The sequence below is a fragment of the Podarcis erhardii genome, assembly GCF_964252035.2.
Source record: "Podarcis erhardii genome assembly, chromosome: 4".
NCBI classification, from domain to species: domain Eukaryota; kingdom Metazoa; phylum Chordata; class Lepidosauria; order Squamata; family Lacertidae; genus Podarcis; species Podarcis erhardii.
Window position 1 is genome coordinate 6,474,895 of NC_138508.1, and position 20,006 is coordinate 6,494,900.

A 20,006-nucleotide genomic window follows, 5' to 3' on the forward strand; every position below is an offset into this window, starting at 1 on the left:
CCCTCCCTGGAAAAGCTACCGTAAATTGGCTCTTTCCTTGTCCTTTCATGGGCAGGTAAAGACTTTCTTATTCCAACAGGCTTTGGGAGACTGGCTTTAAAGAAAAGGGCATTTAAATAGCACTGTGCTGTTTTTACCATCTATTGCTATATTGGTTTAAATCTACTAGAGTTTAATTACTCTTTAATTATTACCTTCAATAAGTTTGTAGCTTTCTGCATTTTACCTGTGTTTTAATTTGAGTAAGCTGCCTTGAGTCTCAGCCCAGGAAAAAGGCAGGAAAATATTAATAAGCAATAATAAAATTCTCCACCACCCACTCCCCTTCAGTAGGAAGCAAGTATTTAGGGCTAGGCATTGATAATCAGGCATCGACCCTCTTCCTTGCATTTATGAAAGCAAAGGGCACAATAGCAAATCGAATTGAAGAACCAGGCTTTTATTCCTTCTTCCAGTTGTGTGTTCCCAGGGGTTGCAAACGCCCTTATTACTAGAAGCCACCTCCCTTTCCATGTCCCCGTAAGCAGACCAAGTTTGCTGAGGTGATAGAAATGAACAGAAGCTGAAACAATGTTTGGAGGAAGTCCCGGAAGATAAACTCTTCTTACAGGCAAGCTGGAGTGTCATTTCCTGGGAACCCGAACGAGAGCACTCTCACCGCGATAAAGGAAGTGGGAAATCCCAGTGCAATCTTGCAGGGTCAAAACTCTTCAGGATCCGAGAAGTCCCTTACAAAGTTCACAGCAGGGTTGCTGGGAGGGCAGGGAAAAGCAAAACCAGGAGCGTCCAGGGCGAGAGACCCGCTCCAGCATTGGCATAGTACTTCGCCACCTCCACATTGGGGTTGCCCTGCGTTTCGTTAAACCACATCTGGATACAGCGCTTGCTGCCCCTCGTGAAGGTGGTATATTTGTAGGAGTTGCTCCAGATCTTCTTACACAGGTCTTGTGGACTAGGAAAAACGGATTCCCACAGCTGACACTTCGACCCGTGGGGGCAGCGGTTATACCCTGGAATTGAAGGGAAGAGATGCCAGGCTGAGCAAGGCTTGTCGTTCCAAGATGCTCAGCTGGCTGGGTACCCATCCCAGAGAAAGGCGGAGAGTTGCCAGACATCAGGTTGGCATCGTAACAAAACTTAATCTGTCCCCGGCAGCCAGGACGGCCACCTTAAGAAAAAGCCCTTCCCCTAAATTAGCTAAAATGTATAAGACAAATAATAAATGTTGGAAATGTAAAGAAAAAGAAGGAACATTTTATCATATATGGTGGGAATGTAAGAAAGTAAAGAACTTCTGGGAAAGGATATAGAATGAGATGAAAAAGATGTTGAAATACATTCTTAAAAAAACCAGAAGCATTTTTACTTGGTATTACAGGCCAGGATATTAATAGGCAAGATGTCAAACTGTTTTTATATGCAATAACAGCAGCAAGAGTATTGTTAGTCCAGAAATGGAAGCAAGAAGAAATTCCAACGAAAGAAGAATGGCAGACGAAATTAATGGACTATGCAGAATTGGACAAAATGACAGGAAGGATTCAAAACCTGCGGGACCAGAGATTTACAGAAGATTGGAAGAAGTATATGAACTATTTGAAGAGCGATTGTAACCAACAAATTACGCTAGTAGGACTACAAGAAGCTTTGTAAGGAGAAATATATGAAGTGTTACAAAGTAGACAAAGCTAGAGATATTGGTTATGAGTTTTAAATGTAATAGGGGAAAGTTAGAAATGCATACTAAGATTATATCGGAAAATTTTCAGACAGGACTGATGGAAGTCAAAAAATTGAATAAGATGTAAAAGTATGTTTAATTACTGTTGAAAATGGCATGTTACAAAACTATATATATATATATATATATATATATATATATATATATATATATATATATAAAATAAACCCGTCCCCTCAATTGACACTTCTCTTTCATTTGTTTCCTGTCTGGATACCACCCACAATTTTGATTTTGGCCAAATGATTTGGACAATTCATTTTTTAAAAAGAGTTTGCATTAGTGCACAGCCAGACAAATAGACACTCACCTGGACTGTCAGGTCTGTAAGAACATTAACAAGGGCTTGCTGGATCAGGCCAAGGGGGGCCCATCTAGGCCAGCATCCTGCTCTCACAGTGGCCAACAGGATGCCGCAAAGTGAAACCTGCAAGCAGGATTCAAGCGCAAGGACAGCGCTGCCCTCCCGGCAGTTCCCAGCAAACCAGGATTCAGAAGCATTCCAGCCTCTGGGGAGTCAGAGCACAGCCATCCTGTCTAGGAGCCATCGATAGCCCTCTCCTCCTCCTCCATCAATTTGTCTGATTCTCTTTTAAAGCTGGAGGCCACCGCTGCCTCCTGTGGCAGAGAGTTCCACAGTTTAACCATGCACAGTGTAAAGAAGTCCTTTTGTGTCCTGAATCTCCCAACATTGAGCTTTATAAGCCACCCAACGCCCCACTCACCTCTCAGACTAGACCCTGCGATTGGGTGGAGAAGATAAGGAACTGAACCTCTGACCAGGGCTAGTTCCACACCCTTGGTTTTAAAATAAACTAGGGGCGTAGTAAGGGACGCGGGTGGCGCTGTGGGTAAAAGCCTCAGCGCCTAGGACTTGCCGATCGAAAGGTCGGCGGTTCGAATCGCCGCGGCGGGGTGCACTCCCGTTGCTCGGTCCCAGCGCCTGCCAACCTAGCAGTTCAAAAGCACCCCCGGGTGCAAGTAGATAAATAGGGACCGCTTACTAGTGGGAAGGTGACCCGGAAGTGTCTGCAGACAGCGCTGGCTCCCGGCCTGTAGAGTGAGATGAGCGCACAACCCTAGAGTCTGTCAAGACTGGCCCGTACGGGCAGGGGTACCTTTACCTTTACCTTAGGGGCGTAGTATTATGTGTGAGCCGGCTCTATTTTGGCCAGAAGTCCCACCTCTGCAACCTAAATGGCCTCGGTCCTGTATACCTGAAGGAGCGTCTCCACCCCCATCGTTCAGCCCAGACACAGAGGTCCAGCTCCAAGGGCCTTCTGGCGGTTCCCTCCCTGCGAGAAGCAAAGCTACAGGGAACCAGGTGGAGGGCCTTCTCGGTGGTGGCACCCACCCAGTGGAACGCCCTCCCACCAGATGCCAAAGAGAAAAACAACTACCAGACTTTTAGAAGGCATCTGAAGGCAGCCCTGTTTAGGGAAGCTTTTAATGTTTAATAGACTATTGTATTTTAATATTCTGTTGAAAGCCGCCGAGAGTGGCTGGGGAAACCCAGTCAGATGGGCAGGGTACAAATAATAAATTATTATTATTATTATTATTATTATTATTATTCTCTCTGCAGCGCCAACTGACCTTGGGACCAGTCCCAGCCCACGTGCCAGTTCTCCTTGCAGGTCATGTCATTCCGACAGTCGTTCCACCACTGCTCACAATCTTCTTTGCACAGCGGGACATCCAGGATCCTTTCTTTGCGCCAGGTCTGATCCACCTGCACGGGGAGGAATAAGTTAGATTTATGCAGGGGGTGGGGGAAGGTTAGGGAGAAGTGGAAGGGGCACCCCACACCCAAAGATTAACGGCACAGCTTGCGGCTCAATTTCGTCAGCTCCGAAAGCCCAAGAAATGTTGTTCTACGCCACCCCAATCTCTGAGCAGTGAGACTCCAGGAGATTGCCCAGGTTTGGTTTCCTTGGAATGAAGGTCAGCAGAGACCGATGTCTTTAGGATATCTGGTTTTATTTACACAGGTACACAACATGGGCACAAGATGGAGGGGCTCACAGCACTAAAACCTCAACTGATCTTGCTTCTCCATTCATCACAGCTTTGGATCCAGCACAGAGCAAGCAGGTATCCAGCTTTCATAATGATGAACTGTTTAAGGAGGCAAGGGGACCATTGATGAATCACTGGGGAACATTTTTTTTTTTTTCCATTTTCTGTTGCATGAGATTTTTCAACTGTCCTCCTCTCTTCTTTCAATGCTGATTTCAAATCTGAAATCGATTTTCGTGTCCATGCTATAGTTATCTTTCAATTTCCAACTTATGCGGATATGTCCTATTTACACTGGGGATAAGTGTACACTGACACGTTGATCTACCCTAACCACATGGTAATTATTATTTGGCAAACTTAATTTTTCTTTATTTTTATAGTGTTGTAACCTAAATATTTGTACTTTTCAGATCGGACCATGGCTTCTTCTAGTCACATACATTTATACTCATATTGTACTACTTTGGCTATGTGTTTAATAAAATATTGAATTCTTGCATTGTGAAAAAGATTGTGGTGAAAAGTGAAAAACATTAATTGCAAAAAATAGAGCTTACAGAACAAAACCAACTTCAGATATGAAATCAGCACATAAAAATTAAGTTAGAACAACTGCAGGTGTCAATGCAACAAAAAATTTGTTCCCCAGTGTTACGTATCAAACTATCACTCGTATATGAAGTCAGGATTTGAGGTATAAGCAGTGGATTATTGAAAGAACCAATGATATTGGGGTTTAGACAATAAAAACAGGTGTTATAAGGCAGCTAATAAAAAAGCAAAAAAAAAAAATCAGGAAAGTAAGGGTAGGAAGTCAAGAAGAAACTACGTATGTTAAAGAAAAACTGTGTGATAAATGCTTTGAAATATCTAGAGAATTAATAAAAAAAAATTTAAAACAAATTGAACTAAATAATTTTAACTGGATTTTGAATAAATGGACAATTGGTTGTTATGGTTTTGCATTTTTTCATGTTACTGCCTTCCTGAGTGGAAGTAGCTGAAGAAGTGGAAGTATCTGAAGAAGTGTGCATGCACACGAAAGCTCATACCAAGAACTAACTTAGTTGGTCTTTAAGGTGCTACTGGAAGGAATTTTTTTATTTTGTTTTTTCCTGAGTGGGTCATGCAAGCCATTATTCTGAATAACACATTCCATAGAGTTGGGGGGGGGGTGAATTTATGGAACCAGGGTGGGGTGGCCCCCCAGAACAACTGCTGCAATTCCTTTCTCTAGACATGGAAAAATGTGGGGCACCCAAAGTCCAGCAAATTTGGCCCGGTTCTCTTTTAGGGGTGCGTGGGGGGTAGATGTACACAGGTGAAATGCTGATAATAATAATAATAATAAATTTTATTTATACCCTCCCCTCCCCGGGTTCAGGGCAGCTAATACCAGTAAAATTACAGTGGTGCCCTGCAAGACGAATGCCTCGCAAAACGGAAAACCCGCTAGACGAAAGGGTTTTCCATTTTGGAGGCGCTTCGCAAAACGTATTTTCCTATGGGCTTGCTTCGCAAGACGAAAATGTCTTGCGAGTTCCTGCGGGTTTTTTCCCCTTTTTCCTAAGCTGCTAAGCCGCTTATCAGCTGATCCGCTGATAAGCCGCTTAACAGCTGATCGCTAAAAGCCGCTAAACCGCTAATAGCGCTAATCCGCTAAGCTGTCAATGGGCTTGCTTCACAAGACGAAAAAACCGCTATACGAAGAGCCTCACGGAACGGATTAATTTCGTCTTGCGAGGCACCACTGTACAGTAAAAACATAATGGGGGGGAAGCCCAATTTAAAATACAGGTTAAAATGCAATTTAAAATGCAGCCTCATTTTAAAAGTAGCCCATAGATCAAAACCATAAGGGGAGGGAAACATAAGGGTCAGACCGAGTCCAAACCAAAGGCCAGGCAGAACAGCTCTGTCTTGCAGGCCGCCCTGCGGAAAGATGTCAAGTCCCGCAGGGCCCTGGTCTCTTGTGACAGAGCACTCCACCAAGTCGGGGCCAGTGCTGAAAAGGCCCTGGCCCTAGTTGAGACCAATCTAACCACCTTGCAACTTGGGACCTCCAGAATGTTGTCATTTGTGGACCTTAAGGTCCTCCGCGGGGCAAACCAGGAGAGGCGGTCCCGTAGGTACAAGGGTCCTAGGCCGCATAGGGCTTTAAAGGTCAAAACCCCAAGCCCACCTTGTTAATCCAGGGGCCCAGGTTGGGCGAGCATTCGTAGAGGCAGGTGTCCTGGATGAAGTGTCGTTTACAGGCAGCAGACATGATCCCGCAGTGGTCCCAGTTAAAGTTGTACAGGTAGGACTGGTCATTATGGGCGGCGTGACTCGTGCTATTTGTGCAACAAGCATTTTCTTTCCATGGGGAGCACTATGGGAAGAGAGGGAAAGAGGGATGGGGGAGGCCAACTCATCTAGCACCTCACCCTCCCTCCCGAGTCACAAGGCGACTAGGATGCTCCATGCTGCCTTCACTCGCTCACACCCCAAGCCCTGCTTCCTAGCCAGTGGCAAATTTATTCTCATTTCGCTTGTCATTAAATCGTACACCTATAGGGTTGGGAGGTACACCTCAGCTCTTAAGGCTTGGTTTCCAGACCCTAAGGAGTAAACCCTACACAAATCCAGAATGCGGTCCCTAAGGTGGTTGGATGGCACCTTGTCTGCCTCCTCCCAGCAACTTCTGCAGTGTGGTGCAGTGGTTAAGAGTGGTGGACTCGTAATCTGGTGAACCGGGTTCGCTTCCCTGCTCCTCCACATGCAGCTGCTGGGTGATCTTGGGCTAGGCACACTTCTCTGAAGTCTCTCAGCCCCACGCACCTCAAAGAGTGTTGTGGGGGAGGAAGCGAAAAGGAGATTGTGAGCCACTTTTAGACTCCTTAGGGTAGTGATAAAGCGGGATATCAAATCCAAACTCCTCTTATTCTTCTTCCTGCCGCCAACTGGTGTCAAACATTTTGCTCTGCTTTCCTTTGGACCACATCAATGAGACTTGTCTAGGCAGTCCAGGAACTCCATACACACTACCCAGGCTTGTGGCACAGAGATCCTCTTGGTTATACTCCTCTGACCCCTTCCAGAAGGAGGTCAACATCCTTCTTAAACTGGGGTGCCCAAAACTGGACACTGGTGGGGCCTGACCAAGATGGAATAGACTGGGACTATTACTTCCCTTGATCTGAACACTAGACCTCTCTTGATGCAGCCTAGAATAGCTTTAGCAAAAATTAAAAATAGTAAGCTGGCTTTCCTTCAGAGCTATAGCCTTGCCCAACCTCTGTTGGCTGAGATTGATGGGAGTTGTAAGTCCAACATCATCAGCAGAGCACCAGGTTTGGCAAAGGCTGCCTGTTATGTACTGAGTTGAATAGGATCCAAAGTGCAGCAGTCTGATTGGTCCTAGAACAATAGGATCCGGAATGCAGCAGTCTGATTGGACCACAGGAGCCACCCAATCCAGCTTCAGGTGGAAGTGAATCCGCAACCTGACTGGCCTACAGGAGAATCCCGGAATTAGCCAATCACATGGGGCCCATTGTGTAAATAATGTATATAAAGCAGACATTCTGGGGGAACTTCCATTCCTCCTCACCACTATGAGCTGAATAAAGAGCATGAAATCCAATCTCGACTCCAAGTATATTTCACTGCCGCTGCCCTCAATTCACTCTCTCTGGCACAGCTCAGATCAGGGAACAGAACTGAGTTTCAGAATCCCATTTGGGGAGAGCCCCCTACCTGCCCATGCAGCTCATCCTCTTTACCGGGCTCCGTCTTGTGATGTTTGCCATCCATGCACGTGTTCAGCATTGAGTTATCGGCAGCCCCAGCAGCCAAGAGAGCCAGCAGCCCCAGCAATCTCCTGCACGCTGCCATCTCTCTGCAGATGGTGGCGGGAGAGAGAGAGAGAGAAAGGAACAGATTCAAAGAACCAAACAGCTGCAGCAGCAGCACAAGGACCCACCTGGCTTGTCAAGGCTGCAGAGGGCAGCTTTGTCGGCTGCTCTCAGTGCCATGAACTGAGCATGTCTGGAGCTGTGATCAACACTGCCTGCAGCCAGGAGAGGAAATTGCAGCAGATGATTCTGTGTCCCCCCCCCCCAGTCATCTTTCCTTAACTCTCTCCCCCCCCCCGCAACTGTGTCTACTCACCCAGGTAAGATCAGCAAAGAACTCCCCTTACCCACACTTTTGGAAACCAGTTTCCCCATTCGGTTTCGCAGGTTTAAAAAAAACCACACTAAACTTTTACCGTATTTTTAGCTCTATAAGACTCACTTTTTCCTCCTAAAAAGTAAGGGGAAATGTGTGTGCGTCTTATGGAGCGCATGCAGGCTGCGCAGCTATCCCAGAAGCCAGAACAGCAAGAGGGATTGCTGCTTTCACTGCGCAGCGATCCCTCTTGCTGTTCTGGCTTCTGAGATTCAGAATATTTTTTTCTTGTTTTCCTCCTCCAAAAACTAGGTGCGTCTTGTGGTCTGGTGCGTCTTATAGAGCGAAAAATACGGTATTTTTGCTGGAAAACAAAGCCTTGCAAAAGAGAACAAGTGCCCTTTATATGCCCACTTGACTGCTTTGATCTGCAGAACTGGTGCCAAGTGATTTCTGTTCTGTATTGTTAAGAACTTGATCTCTCAGTTTGGCAAAACCTGCCCTCTGGAACTCCCTGCTTATTGACATCGGCCAGGCAACTTTCCTGTATTCCTTGTGCCTCCTGAAAACATTTTTGTATAGACAAGGCTGCCCAGATATTTTAAAAGGTGGTGCAAGATTGAATCTATTATTTCAACTTTTAAAAAATCTTAAATTGCTAATTCTTCCTACTGACATTTTTTTGTGAATGGATTTGAGTGTGTTTTACATTCAGGTGGTGAATAAGTTTTATGAAATAAGTAATACAGTGGTACCTCGGGTTACATACGCTTCAGGTTACAGACTCCGCTAACCCAGAAATAGTAGCTCAGTTTAAGAACTTTGCTTCAGGATGAGAACAGAAATTGTGCTCCAGCGGCGCAGTAGCAGCAGGAGGCCCCATTAGCAAAAGTGGTGCTTCAGGTTAAGAACAGTTTCAGGTTAAGAACGGACCTCCAGAACGAATTAAGTACTTAACCCGAGGTACCACTGTAGAACAAACAGCAAGCCAGAGGAAGAGCCCACGTCCCAAATCCACAGGAGCCAGGAAAACCATAGCCATTGAGCTGGTTTTATTTCTATCCACTTTTTAAAATAGCTGCCTTCACTTTCTAATACATAAAAAGCAGTAACAGCAATAAGGAAGAAAGACGCGAAAACAAGAAAGGAAAGATACAAGGGGAGATGAGAGGTGTTCCAAAAACAGCATTGTAATTCCAGAAAATTCACAAGCATACTAGGCAAGAGTTTCTAAAGGAGCACCAGTCCATTCCTCCATCACTTACCTGTGCCCACAGACAAGGAAGACCCACTTTCAAACACAAGAAACCCTCCCAACAGACCTTTTATACCTGAGCATTCTCACCTGCAGCTGCTTTCTCTCTCTCTCAGGTGGGCTGGCAGCACAGCTGATGAAAGCCAAGAGCTCCTTAAGCCTTAAAGAAGCAGACTTCCCAATATGCCTGGTTCCAAAGATCAGCCGAGAAATCGTCAGTCAATGATTATACAAAGGAGCACTGAGTTCCTACTTGCCCAGGAGACAGAGAATATCACCTTGGAAGTGCTCCAAAACAGAGAATAGAAGAGTTCAAAGACACCCCAATGGAAAGCTTTGTCTATTTGCCTATTTATTTCCATTCATGACTTGCATCCCATCAAATACCTTGAAGCAATTCCTCATAAAAAGCGTCAGCAATAGAAACAGTTGCACAATTTCATACTGTAGCAATTGTGGGATTGGGGGTGGGGGAGAGAAACACTGTAATAAAATACTGTATTTTTCCATGTATAAGACGCCCCCGTGTATATATTTTGGGACTCGCAAGTTGAGAAAATGGGGGGGGGGGGAGGATTGCCCAGACATATTGAGCTTTTTATGGGGGGGGTGTTGAAAATCGCTAACCCGCAGGACCGCCACAGCCAATTGCACGCACGTCGACAAACCCGTCAATTGTCTGCATGCTCACCGAAAGCAAGCGCCAATCGCACACCCCATTGCCGCAACAGCCAATAGCCAGTGGACCTTCCCACACCCACCAATCGCACGCAAAAACGCCACTGACAACCTCCTGCTCAGAGCAGCCACCAATCGCCTGTCCCACTTCTCCACTATCCGTATATAAGACGACCCCCAATTTTTAGCATAATTTTAAAATAAAATAGCCTCACCTTATACACGGAAAAATATGGTAAATATGCAATATGGATGCAGCTTGAGTTGGAATAAAGGGCAGCAGTTTTAAACTGGGGTGAGGGAGGTGAGGAGGAGGTGAAGAGGACAGTGGGGTGAATTGGTGTGAGCTATAAAATGGGGTCACATCTGCTTACCTGCTTGCTTTGAAGCCTTAACTTTTGGTTTAGCGAGCTGGGGGAGGGCAGGCTTCTGCTGCTGCCTGCCTGTCGAGTGGTGGGGAAGAGGTCTCTAAGCCAGGGGTGGTTAATTTTTTGGTGTCTCCCAAAAATTTGACACATCACTTGGAAGGATAGGCGAACTATGGTAATACCAGTGTACTGGAAGAAGCAAAGATCACCAGTGTCGAAGCAATGATTCTTCAACATCAACTTTGTTGGACTGGTCATGTTGTGTGGATGCCTGATGATCATCTTCCAAAGCAACTACTCTATTCCAAACTTAAAAATGGAAAGCGTAATTTCGGTGGTCAACAAAAGAGGTTTAAACTCTCTCAAGGCAAATCTTTAAAAAATGTAGTATAAACACTGACAACTGGGAAACACTGGCCTGCGAGTGCTCCAGTTGGAGAACAGCCTTTCCCAAAGGTGTCATGGGCTTTGAAGACACTTGAACTCAGGACGCAGGAGAAATGTGCTAAGACGAATGCATGCTTTTGCAAATCCACACCGTGATCAACTCCCACCCGGAAACCAATGTCCCCACTGTGGAAGGACGTGTGGGTCCAGAATTGGCCTCCACAGTCACTTATGGACTCATTGTTAAAACCATGGAAGACAATCTTACTGGGCTACGAGGGATCGCCAAAGAAGAAGAAATGGGGCTGTTACTGCCAGCTATCTGAGCTTGCTTTTCCTATAAGTAAGCCTCACTGGCAAAGCCACGCCGCAACTTCAACCCAAGGTATGACTGTATTGATATGTGGAAGAGATTCAGGAACTAAAGTATTTACCATCTCAAAGGCATGGCCAGGCTACCCAGAAACTGCAATCAAGTGAGGCATTATCAGGTATCCTGGCAGACAGGAGAGAAGCAACCCTCTCAAATTTCTCCTGGAGACCTCCTCCTTCTGTGATGTATGTATGATGTTTTGGGGGTGGTCTTGGGCAACAAAGTGGGCAATTTCAAAAGTCTTTATAGGAGCTTGTGCACCATTGTTCTGGATCTCTCCTACCTCCTTGCAAGGAAGGGAGGGAACTTTGTTGCAACAGAAAAGTAAAGATCCATTCATCTCTGACCAATCATGGACTTAGGGGACCCAGTTCCTTGGGGAGTTGGGCAGCAAAAGCCACCCCCCCCATTTTTTCCTGTAACAAGAACATTACAGAAAGAAGTTACAGATAGGTAGCCGTGTTGGTCTGCCATGGTCAAAACAAAATAAAAAAATTCCTTCCAGTAGCACCTTAAAGACCAACTGAGTTAGTTCTAGGTATGAGCTTTCGTGTGCATGCACACTTCTTCAGATACACTGAAACAGAAGTCACCGGACCTTTCTATATAGTGAGAAGGTGGGGAGGGGTATTACTCAGAAGGGTGGTGGGAATGGGTGATTGGCAGATAGCTGCGATGAGCCTGTTGACGACTCTTAACGACTGCAATAGGTCTAACAGGAAAAAGCAAGGGGTGAGAAGGTGAAAAATGGCTTTGTCATGTATAATGAGATAAGAATCCAATGTCTTTGTTCAAACCAGGTCTCTCCATAGTTTTAAGTTTGGTGATAAGTTGCAATTCAGCAGCTTCTCTTTCCAGTCTATTTTGGAATCCGACATCAGGAACCACAAGACAGAAAAACCAGTAGGAGAACACTTCAATCTCCCAGGACATTCTATACAAGATCTCAAAGTAGCTGTTCTATTACAAAGGAATTTCAGAAACAGACTGGAAAGAGAAGCTGCTGAATTGCAACTTATCACCAAACTTAAAACTATGGAGAGACCTGGTTTGAACAAAGACATTGGATTCTTATCTCATTATACATGACAAAGCCATTTTTCACCTTCTCACCCCTTGCTTTTTCCTGTTAGACCTATTGCAGTCGTTAAGAGTCGTCAACAGGCTCATCGCAGCTATCTGCCAATCACCCATTCCCACCACCCTTCTGAGTAATACCCCTCCCCACCTTCTCACTATATAGAAGGGTCTGGTGACTTCTGTTTCAGTGTATCTGAAGAAGTGTGCATGCACACGAAAGCTCATACCTAGAACTAACTCAGTTGGTCTTTAAGGTGCTACTGGAAGGAATTTTTTTATTTTGTTTATTACAGAAAGAAGTGGAAGAAGTATCCCTCGGAATAAGAGCTGAGTTTCTTGGCAACCTACCCCATGTCCCAAACACATAGAATTGTGTTGTAGAGATGTCTACCCCCCCCAACCAACCCCCCCCCCCCCGCTTTTCAGACCAGATAAGCAAAGTTTGCATTTGAATTTGAAAGGCCCTTCTGGCTGCTTGTAGTAGGTGACTGATTCTTTACTGTTTAGATCTCAGGATGGGACTTTCTGAATTCAAAGCATGATCTCTGCTGTTGCTGCTGAGCTCTGGGAAGATTTTACATAACAGAGGTTAGAACTTTGGACTTTGGAGACAAATAGTGAGTTCTAATTCCAGGAAGGAGTGGCTTGCTTGTTGCAGAACTGGATGCTTTCTATTAAGGTCCTAAAAAGCAGGTGGTATCGACAGCAGCTGATTTTATCAGTTTGCAATTTTGCAATTTTGAATAAATTTGTGCTCCTGCGAGTGATTCTTCCAAACCATAGAAATAAGACCTGCCAAGGAAGCTGTTTCATCAGATCGACTCAGGCAGTTTGCTTGCTTGTCACTGAATAGGGCAGAGAGGAGAGGAACTCTGCGCATGCTTTTGGGTTGCTGTTTTTTAAGCTGCTACTTCACGCCTCGTATCTGGACCCTAGGAATGACCAGTCCAGAAGGGGCTGAAGAGCACTTACGTAAATGCATTTATTTAATGATATTACAGCAGGCAGGCAGGCAAGTTGCAGACGGAGTGAAGCAAGCTGGCACCCTGACCAGGCAAGGGGTTGATTTGTAGGGGGTGCGGAAGTCCAACAGGGGAAGTACGAATCTGCCCCATTCCCCTCTCAATATTATCAATGACAATTATTACTTGCATTTATATTCAACCTTTTTCTCTGAGGAGTGCCTGGCTCTCCTCCTCCTCATTTTATTCCCCCAACAACAGCAACCCTGCAAGGTAGCTTAGGCTGAGAGGCAGTGACTGGCACCCAAGGTCACCCTGTGAGAGCTTCAGGGCCTGGTGAGGAATTCAAACTCTTCTCTCCCCCAGTGGTGGCCAAACTTGGCCCTCCAGCTGTTTTCAGACTACAACTCCCATCATCCCTAGCTAACAGGACTAGTGGCCAGGGATGGTGGGAATTGTAGTCCCAAAACAGAAGGGCCAAGTTTGGCCACCACTGCTCTAACCACTGCACCACACTGCCTCTGCCTCTTTCATGCAAACTGTTGTGCTTTTTTCCCCTTATTAAACATTTTTGTTTTGAGCCACAGGCAAGCAGCTCTAGCAGGAGAAACAATCAGCCGTCAGATTCTCCCCAGCTGCCTCTTTCCATCCCAAATGCAGCATTTCCAAACACATTACAGTAAATACTCCTCCCTTACTACCGAATCTGGTTTTATTGACAATAAAATTAAACAGGGTTAAGCTTGAAGAAAGAACTGCATTTTTTAAAAATCAACCAATTAAATGGTTTCATTGCTTGATCGATCAACCAATCAAATAACTTGCCCCTCCTTTCCCCTCCCTCCTCAACAGCTGCATGAATAAGCGCCTGATTAAACACGCCCCTCGCAGAGACGCTACAGGGCTCCACTGCGCAGGCGCGCAGGAATTTTCCTGGGAGGGGCGGGGTCCGCGAGCCTTTCCAGCCGCCGGGGACGAGGAGGCTCCACCCACGCGCCTGCGCACTGGCCGCTTAGAAAACCTAGAGCTAGAAAAAAGTGAAGAGGGGGGAACACTTCCGGTGAACGATGTTGGGGGAAACAAACAAGATCCGAAACACACAGCCCCACCGCCGCAGAGCGCTTCCGGGGCATGGTAGATGCGCTTCCGGGGGCATGGGGGATTCGAACCGGGGTCGGCTTCTCCCTCAGTAACGAAGTGGGAGGTGAGGGGAGAGGGGAAGGGAAAGGGGGGCAGGAGAGAAGGAGATGCACGGGGGGGGGGACCGGGGGCACCGCGGGCTCAATGACCCGGAAGCTGTTGGCCGCTGGAGGTCATGACCTTTGGCTTGCAGGGGAGCCCATTTAACACCCCCGGGCAGTGCCTAAAATAGGTGCGGGGGGGGGTCTCACTCTGTGACCCCCCAAAGGCCCCACCAAGTATTCCTGGGCCTGAGAGAAAGTGTGTGTGGAGGGGGGAGAATCCTGACCCCATAGAGGGAGGGAGAGAAGGCGGTGCCCCCAGCTCCGTCCCTTGCTTAATATTATAATGATTATTTTTTTTGTTTCTCATCTTGTAATATAATAATAAGCAGAGACATCACCTTGCCGACAAAGGTCCGTATAGTTAAAACTGTGGTTTTCCCAGTAGTGATGTATGGAAGTGAGAGCTGGACCATCAAGAAGGCTGATCGCCGAAGAATTGATGCTTTTGAATTCTGGTGCTGGAGGAGACTCTTGAGAGTCCCATGGACTGCAAGAAGATCAAACCGATCCATTCTGAAGGAAATCAGCCCTGAGTGCTCACTGGAAGGACAGATCGTGAAACGACTAAACAACAACAACAACAACAACAACAACAACAACAACAACAACAACAACAATAATAATTTATTATTTATACCCCGCCCATCTGGCTGGGCTTCCCCAGCCACTCTTGTGCTGTGAACCGCCCTGGAAAACTTTCACCGTGTGATAAACTGCTTGCCTTATTAGTCCTATATTTATCATTCAGGATGCAATTAAGTGCAGCTCCACTCAGTTCCCTTGTTGCCTTTGTTGTTGTTGTTTAGTCGTGTCCGCCTCTTCGTGACCCCCTGGACCAGAGCACGCCAGGCCCTCCTGTCTTCCCCTGCCTCCCGCAGTTTGGTCAAACTCATGCTGGTAGCTTCGAGAACACTATCCAGCCATCTAGTCGTCTGCCGTCCCCTTCTCCTTGTGCCCTCCATCTTTCCCAACATCAGGGTCTTTTCCAGGGAGTCTTCTCTTCTCATGAGGTGGCCAAAGTATTGGAGCCTCAGCTTCAGGATCTGTCCTTCCAGTGAGCACTCAGGGCTGATTTCCTTCAGAATGGATCGGTTTGATCTTCTTGCAGTCCATGGGACTCTCAAGAGTCTCCTCCAGCACCAGAATTCAAAAGCATCAACCTAGTAATTTGAAAGCACACTAGTTCAAGTAGATAAATAGGTACTGCTGTGGCGGGAAGATAAACTGCATTTCCATGCACTCTGGTTTCTGTCATGGTGTTCCGTTGCGCCGGAAGCGGTTTAGTCATGCTGGCCACATGACCCAGAAAGCTGTCTCTGAACAAACGCCGGCTCCCTTGGCCTGAAAACGAGATGAGTGCCCCACCCCATAGTCACCTTTGACTGGACATAACTATCCAGGGGTCCTTTACCTTGGTCCTCTGAGATGCCTGCGATACATCCAATCCAAAAGAATGCAAACGAACCAATGTTGCTTCATTTACATGTGTTAGCGTCAAGTACTAGTTTTTCTAGCACTAGGAGGTTGAATTGTGTTTGCTGAAGACCATGTGTTGGGTACTACCTGTGCCTGGAATTCCTTGGTACAATGTGGCAATGGTTTGGCTGTGTGGTCGATGAGTGAAGGATCGTTTCTTAGGGACACAGGATCAGACCTGCCCCTGTCCTTTATAGTCCCATAGCTGACTATACAGTCATACCTCGGGTTGAAGTAGCTTCGGGTTGAGTGTTTTCGGGTTGCGCTCCGCGGCGACCCAGAAGTAATAATAATAATAATAATAATAATAATAATTTATTATTTATACCCTGCCCATCTGGCTGGGCCTCCCCAGCCACTCTGGGCGGCTTCCAAAAGAATATTCAAACATTAAAAGCATCCCTAAACAGGGCTGCCTTCAGATGTCTTCTAAAAGTCTGGTAGTTGTTCTTCTCTTTGGCATCTGGTAACGGAATGTGTTAGCATTACTTCAGGGCTTCACCACTCGTGCATGTGCAAACGCTCAAAATGACGTCACACGCATGCGCAGAAGCAGGTTGCATTCTCTTCAGGATGCAAATGGGGCTCCGGAATGGTACACAGGGGTACCACTGTGGTGCTTTTCCAACCATTTTTCTTCTCCCAATCCCTCAGGAAGACATGTCCACACTCTTTCCTTCCCTCTTCCCACGAGTCACTGAGGCGCTGTGGTTTAACCTGGACCGGCCATGTGTGGATGAGAATGAGCTTCAGCAGCAAGAACAGCAGCATCAGGCCTGGGTGAGCCATGCAAGGAGAGAGGGGACTTTGGGAATAAAGAAGAGGAAGGAGCAGGGCTGTCAGATGGAGCCAGCCAAACATTAGGAAGAACTTTCTAACAGTAAGAGCTGTTCAAAAGTGGTGGCCTCTCCTTCATTGGAGGTTTGTAAACAGAGGCTGGCAGGCCACCTGTCGGGGATTCTTGAGCTGTGATTGGTTGGACTGGTGGTCCTTTAAACTCTATGCTTCTGTGTAGTGAACAGGAAAAAGAAAGAGCTTTTTCCTGAGGGCAGTCTCATACTTTGTCTGTTGGAAAGCGTGTTCTTTTCCCCCACTTTCCCCCCCAATTCACCTGTCTTCATTTTGAACCTTCCTTCTGGATGTTCTTGATAGTCTCTCTGAATTAATTTAACATTTTCTCCCTTTGTCACAGCTGCAGAGCATCGCTGAGAAAGATAACAACTTGGTCCCAATTGGGAAGCCTGCCTCCGAGGTAACAACCTTGTCAGCCCTTGGGATACTCTGGGGTGGGGCGGGGGTGTTCTGCACCTAGATTGGGAGGGTTTGTTCAAGGGGCTATGGATTTGGGCAGGTTATGGGCTGCCATTATTATTATTATTATTATTATTATTATTATTATTATCATCATCATCACCACCATCGCATCCTTAGATAATGATAACACACCAGAGGAAAGAGTCTTGTTGCCCTGGGATTACCTCCACCTCCGTCACTTATCTTAGATATGCCTAATGGCTTCACTCCATCTCATGGGTCCTTTCCTCTCATGGTTCCTCTCGATTGGACCATTTACATCAGGATCTCACAATTGCCACCCCCATATCATCCCTCCTCTGCCAGCCTAAACCTTCTGGTACCTATTGAGCCATTCCCTGGTTGCTCTTAAAAGTGGAATGGTTACTGCTCTCCTGGTTGCTATTATAACCATCTTCTGCAGAGTACACAGAAAAACAGGCACCTACATCTTGCAGGGAGGGGTGGCAAAAGCACAAGGCCTTCTAGGCTTAATGAGGAGGTGAGAAATTCTAGGCTTACCCTTTAGGAGCTACAAAAGAGCGGAGAAATCCTGTACTCCTTTTAAGAAGATTGTGACGTGTGTAAGAAAGGGAAAGGAACTGAGACAGGTGTTTCATATCATTTAGGAGAGCTTGCAGGATTGAGAGGAACTTCCTGCGTTTTAAAGCTGCAATCCGCCTTGAGGATATCAGGGGCTGTAGACAAATTGTAATATTTCTTGAGGGCTTACATGGTAAGCCACATGGTTGAATTTATTTGAAATATTGTTATATCACCTTTAACGGTAACAGCCGTATCAAGGCAGTTTGCAAAACATTAAGCAGAGCAGCCAGTTAAGTCAGCTGTTGACCAGGGGCTGGAACAGGAAAGATCCCACATTGTGGACAAGGGCTCTGTGGCGCACAGGAGCCGGGAGGAGAGGCTGGCAGGAAAGTGACGGCTGCGCCTTTGCTTTGCCTTAGCAGACTTATGACGAGGAGGAGGAAGAGGATGATGAAGATGACGAGGACAGTGAGGAAGACTCCGAAGATGATGAGGACATGCAAGACATGGACGAGATGAACGACTACAACGAGTCTCCGGATGATGGGGAGATCAATGAGGTTGGTAGGGGGCTCCTCATGGGTCTTGGCTTCCTCGTTCCCACGTCTAGATCTGGGAAGAATTCTGTGGGATTCACTGGGGCGCCCTTGTAGCCAGACAGCGGACCATGAGGGAGGCAGCAGTGCATACAAGGAGGCCCTCAGCAGAGGTGCAGTGCTGAAGGAGCTGAGCAACTCAGGGGGCCTGGGCACGTAGCTCACATCCTCACAAGAGGCTATCCATTTGCAGTGGCTTCCCTTTCAGCTTGGCCTCTTAGCAATTCATCGTTTTGTGTCCCTCCCCAGGTGGATATGGAAGGAGCAGAGCAAGATCAGGACCAGTGGATGATCTAGATTCCCAAAAGAACTCAATCCAGCCTTTGGATGTGTATCTGTCCTCCGTGGAGCAGGAAAGGAGGGGAATGTCTCCCCGAGCCGGGCCGTTTGCAAAGCAGGCTGGTGTGTGTGTGTGTGATCCAGGCCTGCCCTGAATCCTGGCTGGGAAGTGGGACCCATTCCTGCCCGTATCCCTGCCACAGAAGTGCTGCCCCGCTGGGCTCATTCGTTTTCGTTCTGCTGAAGTGTTTGAGACAGCTAAAAACTCCAGAGAGGAAAGGAGTTGAGGTTCAGCACTTGACTTTGGCAGCAAAGGCAGCCGGTCTTTTGTTTGCGTTTGGGTGTGTGTGTGTGTGTGTGTGTGTGTCAGTTTTCTGCTCTCGGCAGAAACAGTTTGTCAATAAACCTTTTTCTTTTGTTATCTGGCCTATGTTTTTTCTTCTCCGCCCTGGCATGTGGTTTGAGGCTCCATCACAGTGGTGTTGGTGGGGAATTGCCTGCACACCTCTGAGAAAAGAATGTAAGAATCAAAGACTCTTAGAATCGTAGAATTGGAAGGGATCACGAGGATCATCTAGTCTATTTTTTTTGCCCAACATGGGATTCAAACCCATGACCTTGAGATTAAAGTCTCATGCTCTACTGACTGAGCCATCTGAGAAGAGCCTACTGGGTCAGGCCAATAGGGGCCCATCTAGGCTAGCATCTTGTTCTCATAGTGGATCTCCAAATACCTGTGGCAAACCCCCACGCAGGATCTGAGTACAAGAGCATCTCTCCCTGTGTTTTTTCAGCAAGTGGTGTTCAGAAGCATTGATGTGTCCGACCACAGAGGGCAGAGCGTAGCCAATTCCTGCTCTTTAAACAATGCCTGCAGACTGTAGCGGAACAGAACTGGTGTGCGAAATAACAGGCAGGCTCGACAGCGCAAACAATGCAGGGAATTTTTTGTGCCACTAATATTTTTAGAGGCATTAGTGAAAAAGTGTATTGCCTGAGAAGTGTGATCCAATTTGCTTGGAGGTTAAACAGGGTGGGGTGGCAGGAGGTTACTATAGAGAGGGAAGGTGCCCAAATTGTGAGAATTCCTCCCTGATGATATTTATCTTGGACCTTTCATTGCTTTTTTGGCACCAGGCTGAATCTGGCCTGTTCTCTAACAACTTGAAATAATTACAGATAGGTAGCCGTGTTGGTCTGCCATAGTCAAAACAAAAAAATTCCTTCCAGTAGCACCTTAAAGACCAACTAAGTCAGTTCTTGGTATGAGCTTTCGTGTGCATGCACACTGTATCTGAAGAAGTGTGCATGCACACGAAAGCTCATACCAAGAACTGACTTAGTTGGTCTTTAAGGTGCTACTGGAAGGAATTTTTTTGTTTTAACTTGAAATAATGTCTGACCCCCTGTTTAATCATCCTCTGTTGTTTGGTGTTTTAATGGCCTGGTTTCACAGATTTCGCCTGCCCTGCTGTTTTTATAGTAGTTTTTAAACAAAATTTTGTTATTGTAAGCTGCTTTGGTGACATCGGTGATTGCAGGACAGAAATCTGA

At 46.5% G+C, this 20,006-nt stretch overlaps 2 protein-coding genes across 4 annotated transcripts; one reads left to right on the top strand and one right to left on the bottom strand.

Annotated features, from left to right (window-relative positions):
* Positions 1 to 418: 418 nt before the first annotated feature.
* On the bottom strand, positions 419 to 9,327 carry LOC309341223 (folate receptor gamma-like). Of its 2 annotated transcripts, none has more exons than XM_081860787.1 (5): positions 9,261 to 9,327; positions 7,502 to 7,643; positions 5,946 to 6,134; positions 3,338 to 3,473; positions 419 to 1,010 (listed from the first exon to the last, which is right to left on the bottom strand). In XM_081860787.1, exons 2-5 carry the CDS (start codon positions 7,637 to 7,639, stop codon positions 739 to 741), a joined length of 735 nt encoding a protein of 244 aa, XP_081716913.1. In that variant the 5' UTR covers positions 7,640 to 7,643; positions 9,261 to 9,327; the 3' UTR covers positions 419 to 738. The 2 variants fall into 2 exon arrangements, with proteins under 2 accessions (XP_081716913.1, XP_081716912.1); XM_081860786.1 differs by having other exon boundaries at positions 9,247 to 9,306.
* Positions 9,328 to 14,106: 4,779 nt separating this feature from the next.
* Positions 14,107 to 18,873, top strand: ANAPC15 (anaphase promoting complex subunit 15). Of its 2 annotated transcripts, none has more exons than XM_081859198.1 (5): positions 14,107 to 14,222; positions 16,393 to 16,518; positions 16,931 to 16,990; positions 17,997 to 18,137; positions 18,423 to 18,873. In XM_081859198.1, exons 1-5 carry the CDS (start codon positions 14,157 to 14,159, stop codon positions 18,468 to 18,470), a joined length of 441 nt encoding a protein of 146 aa, XP_081715324.1. In that variant the 5' UTR covers positions 14,107 to 14,156; the 3' UTR covers positions 18,471 to 18,873. The 2 variants fall into 2 exon arrangements, with proteins under 2 accessions (XP_081715324.1, XP_081715325.1); XM_081859199.1 differs by having other exon boundaries at positions 18,000 to 18,137.
* Positions 18,874 to 20,006: the final 1,133 nt, after the last annotated feature.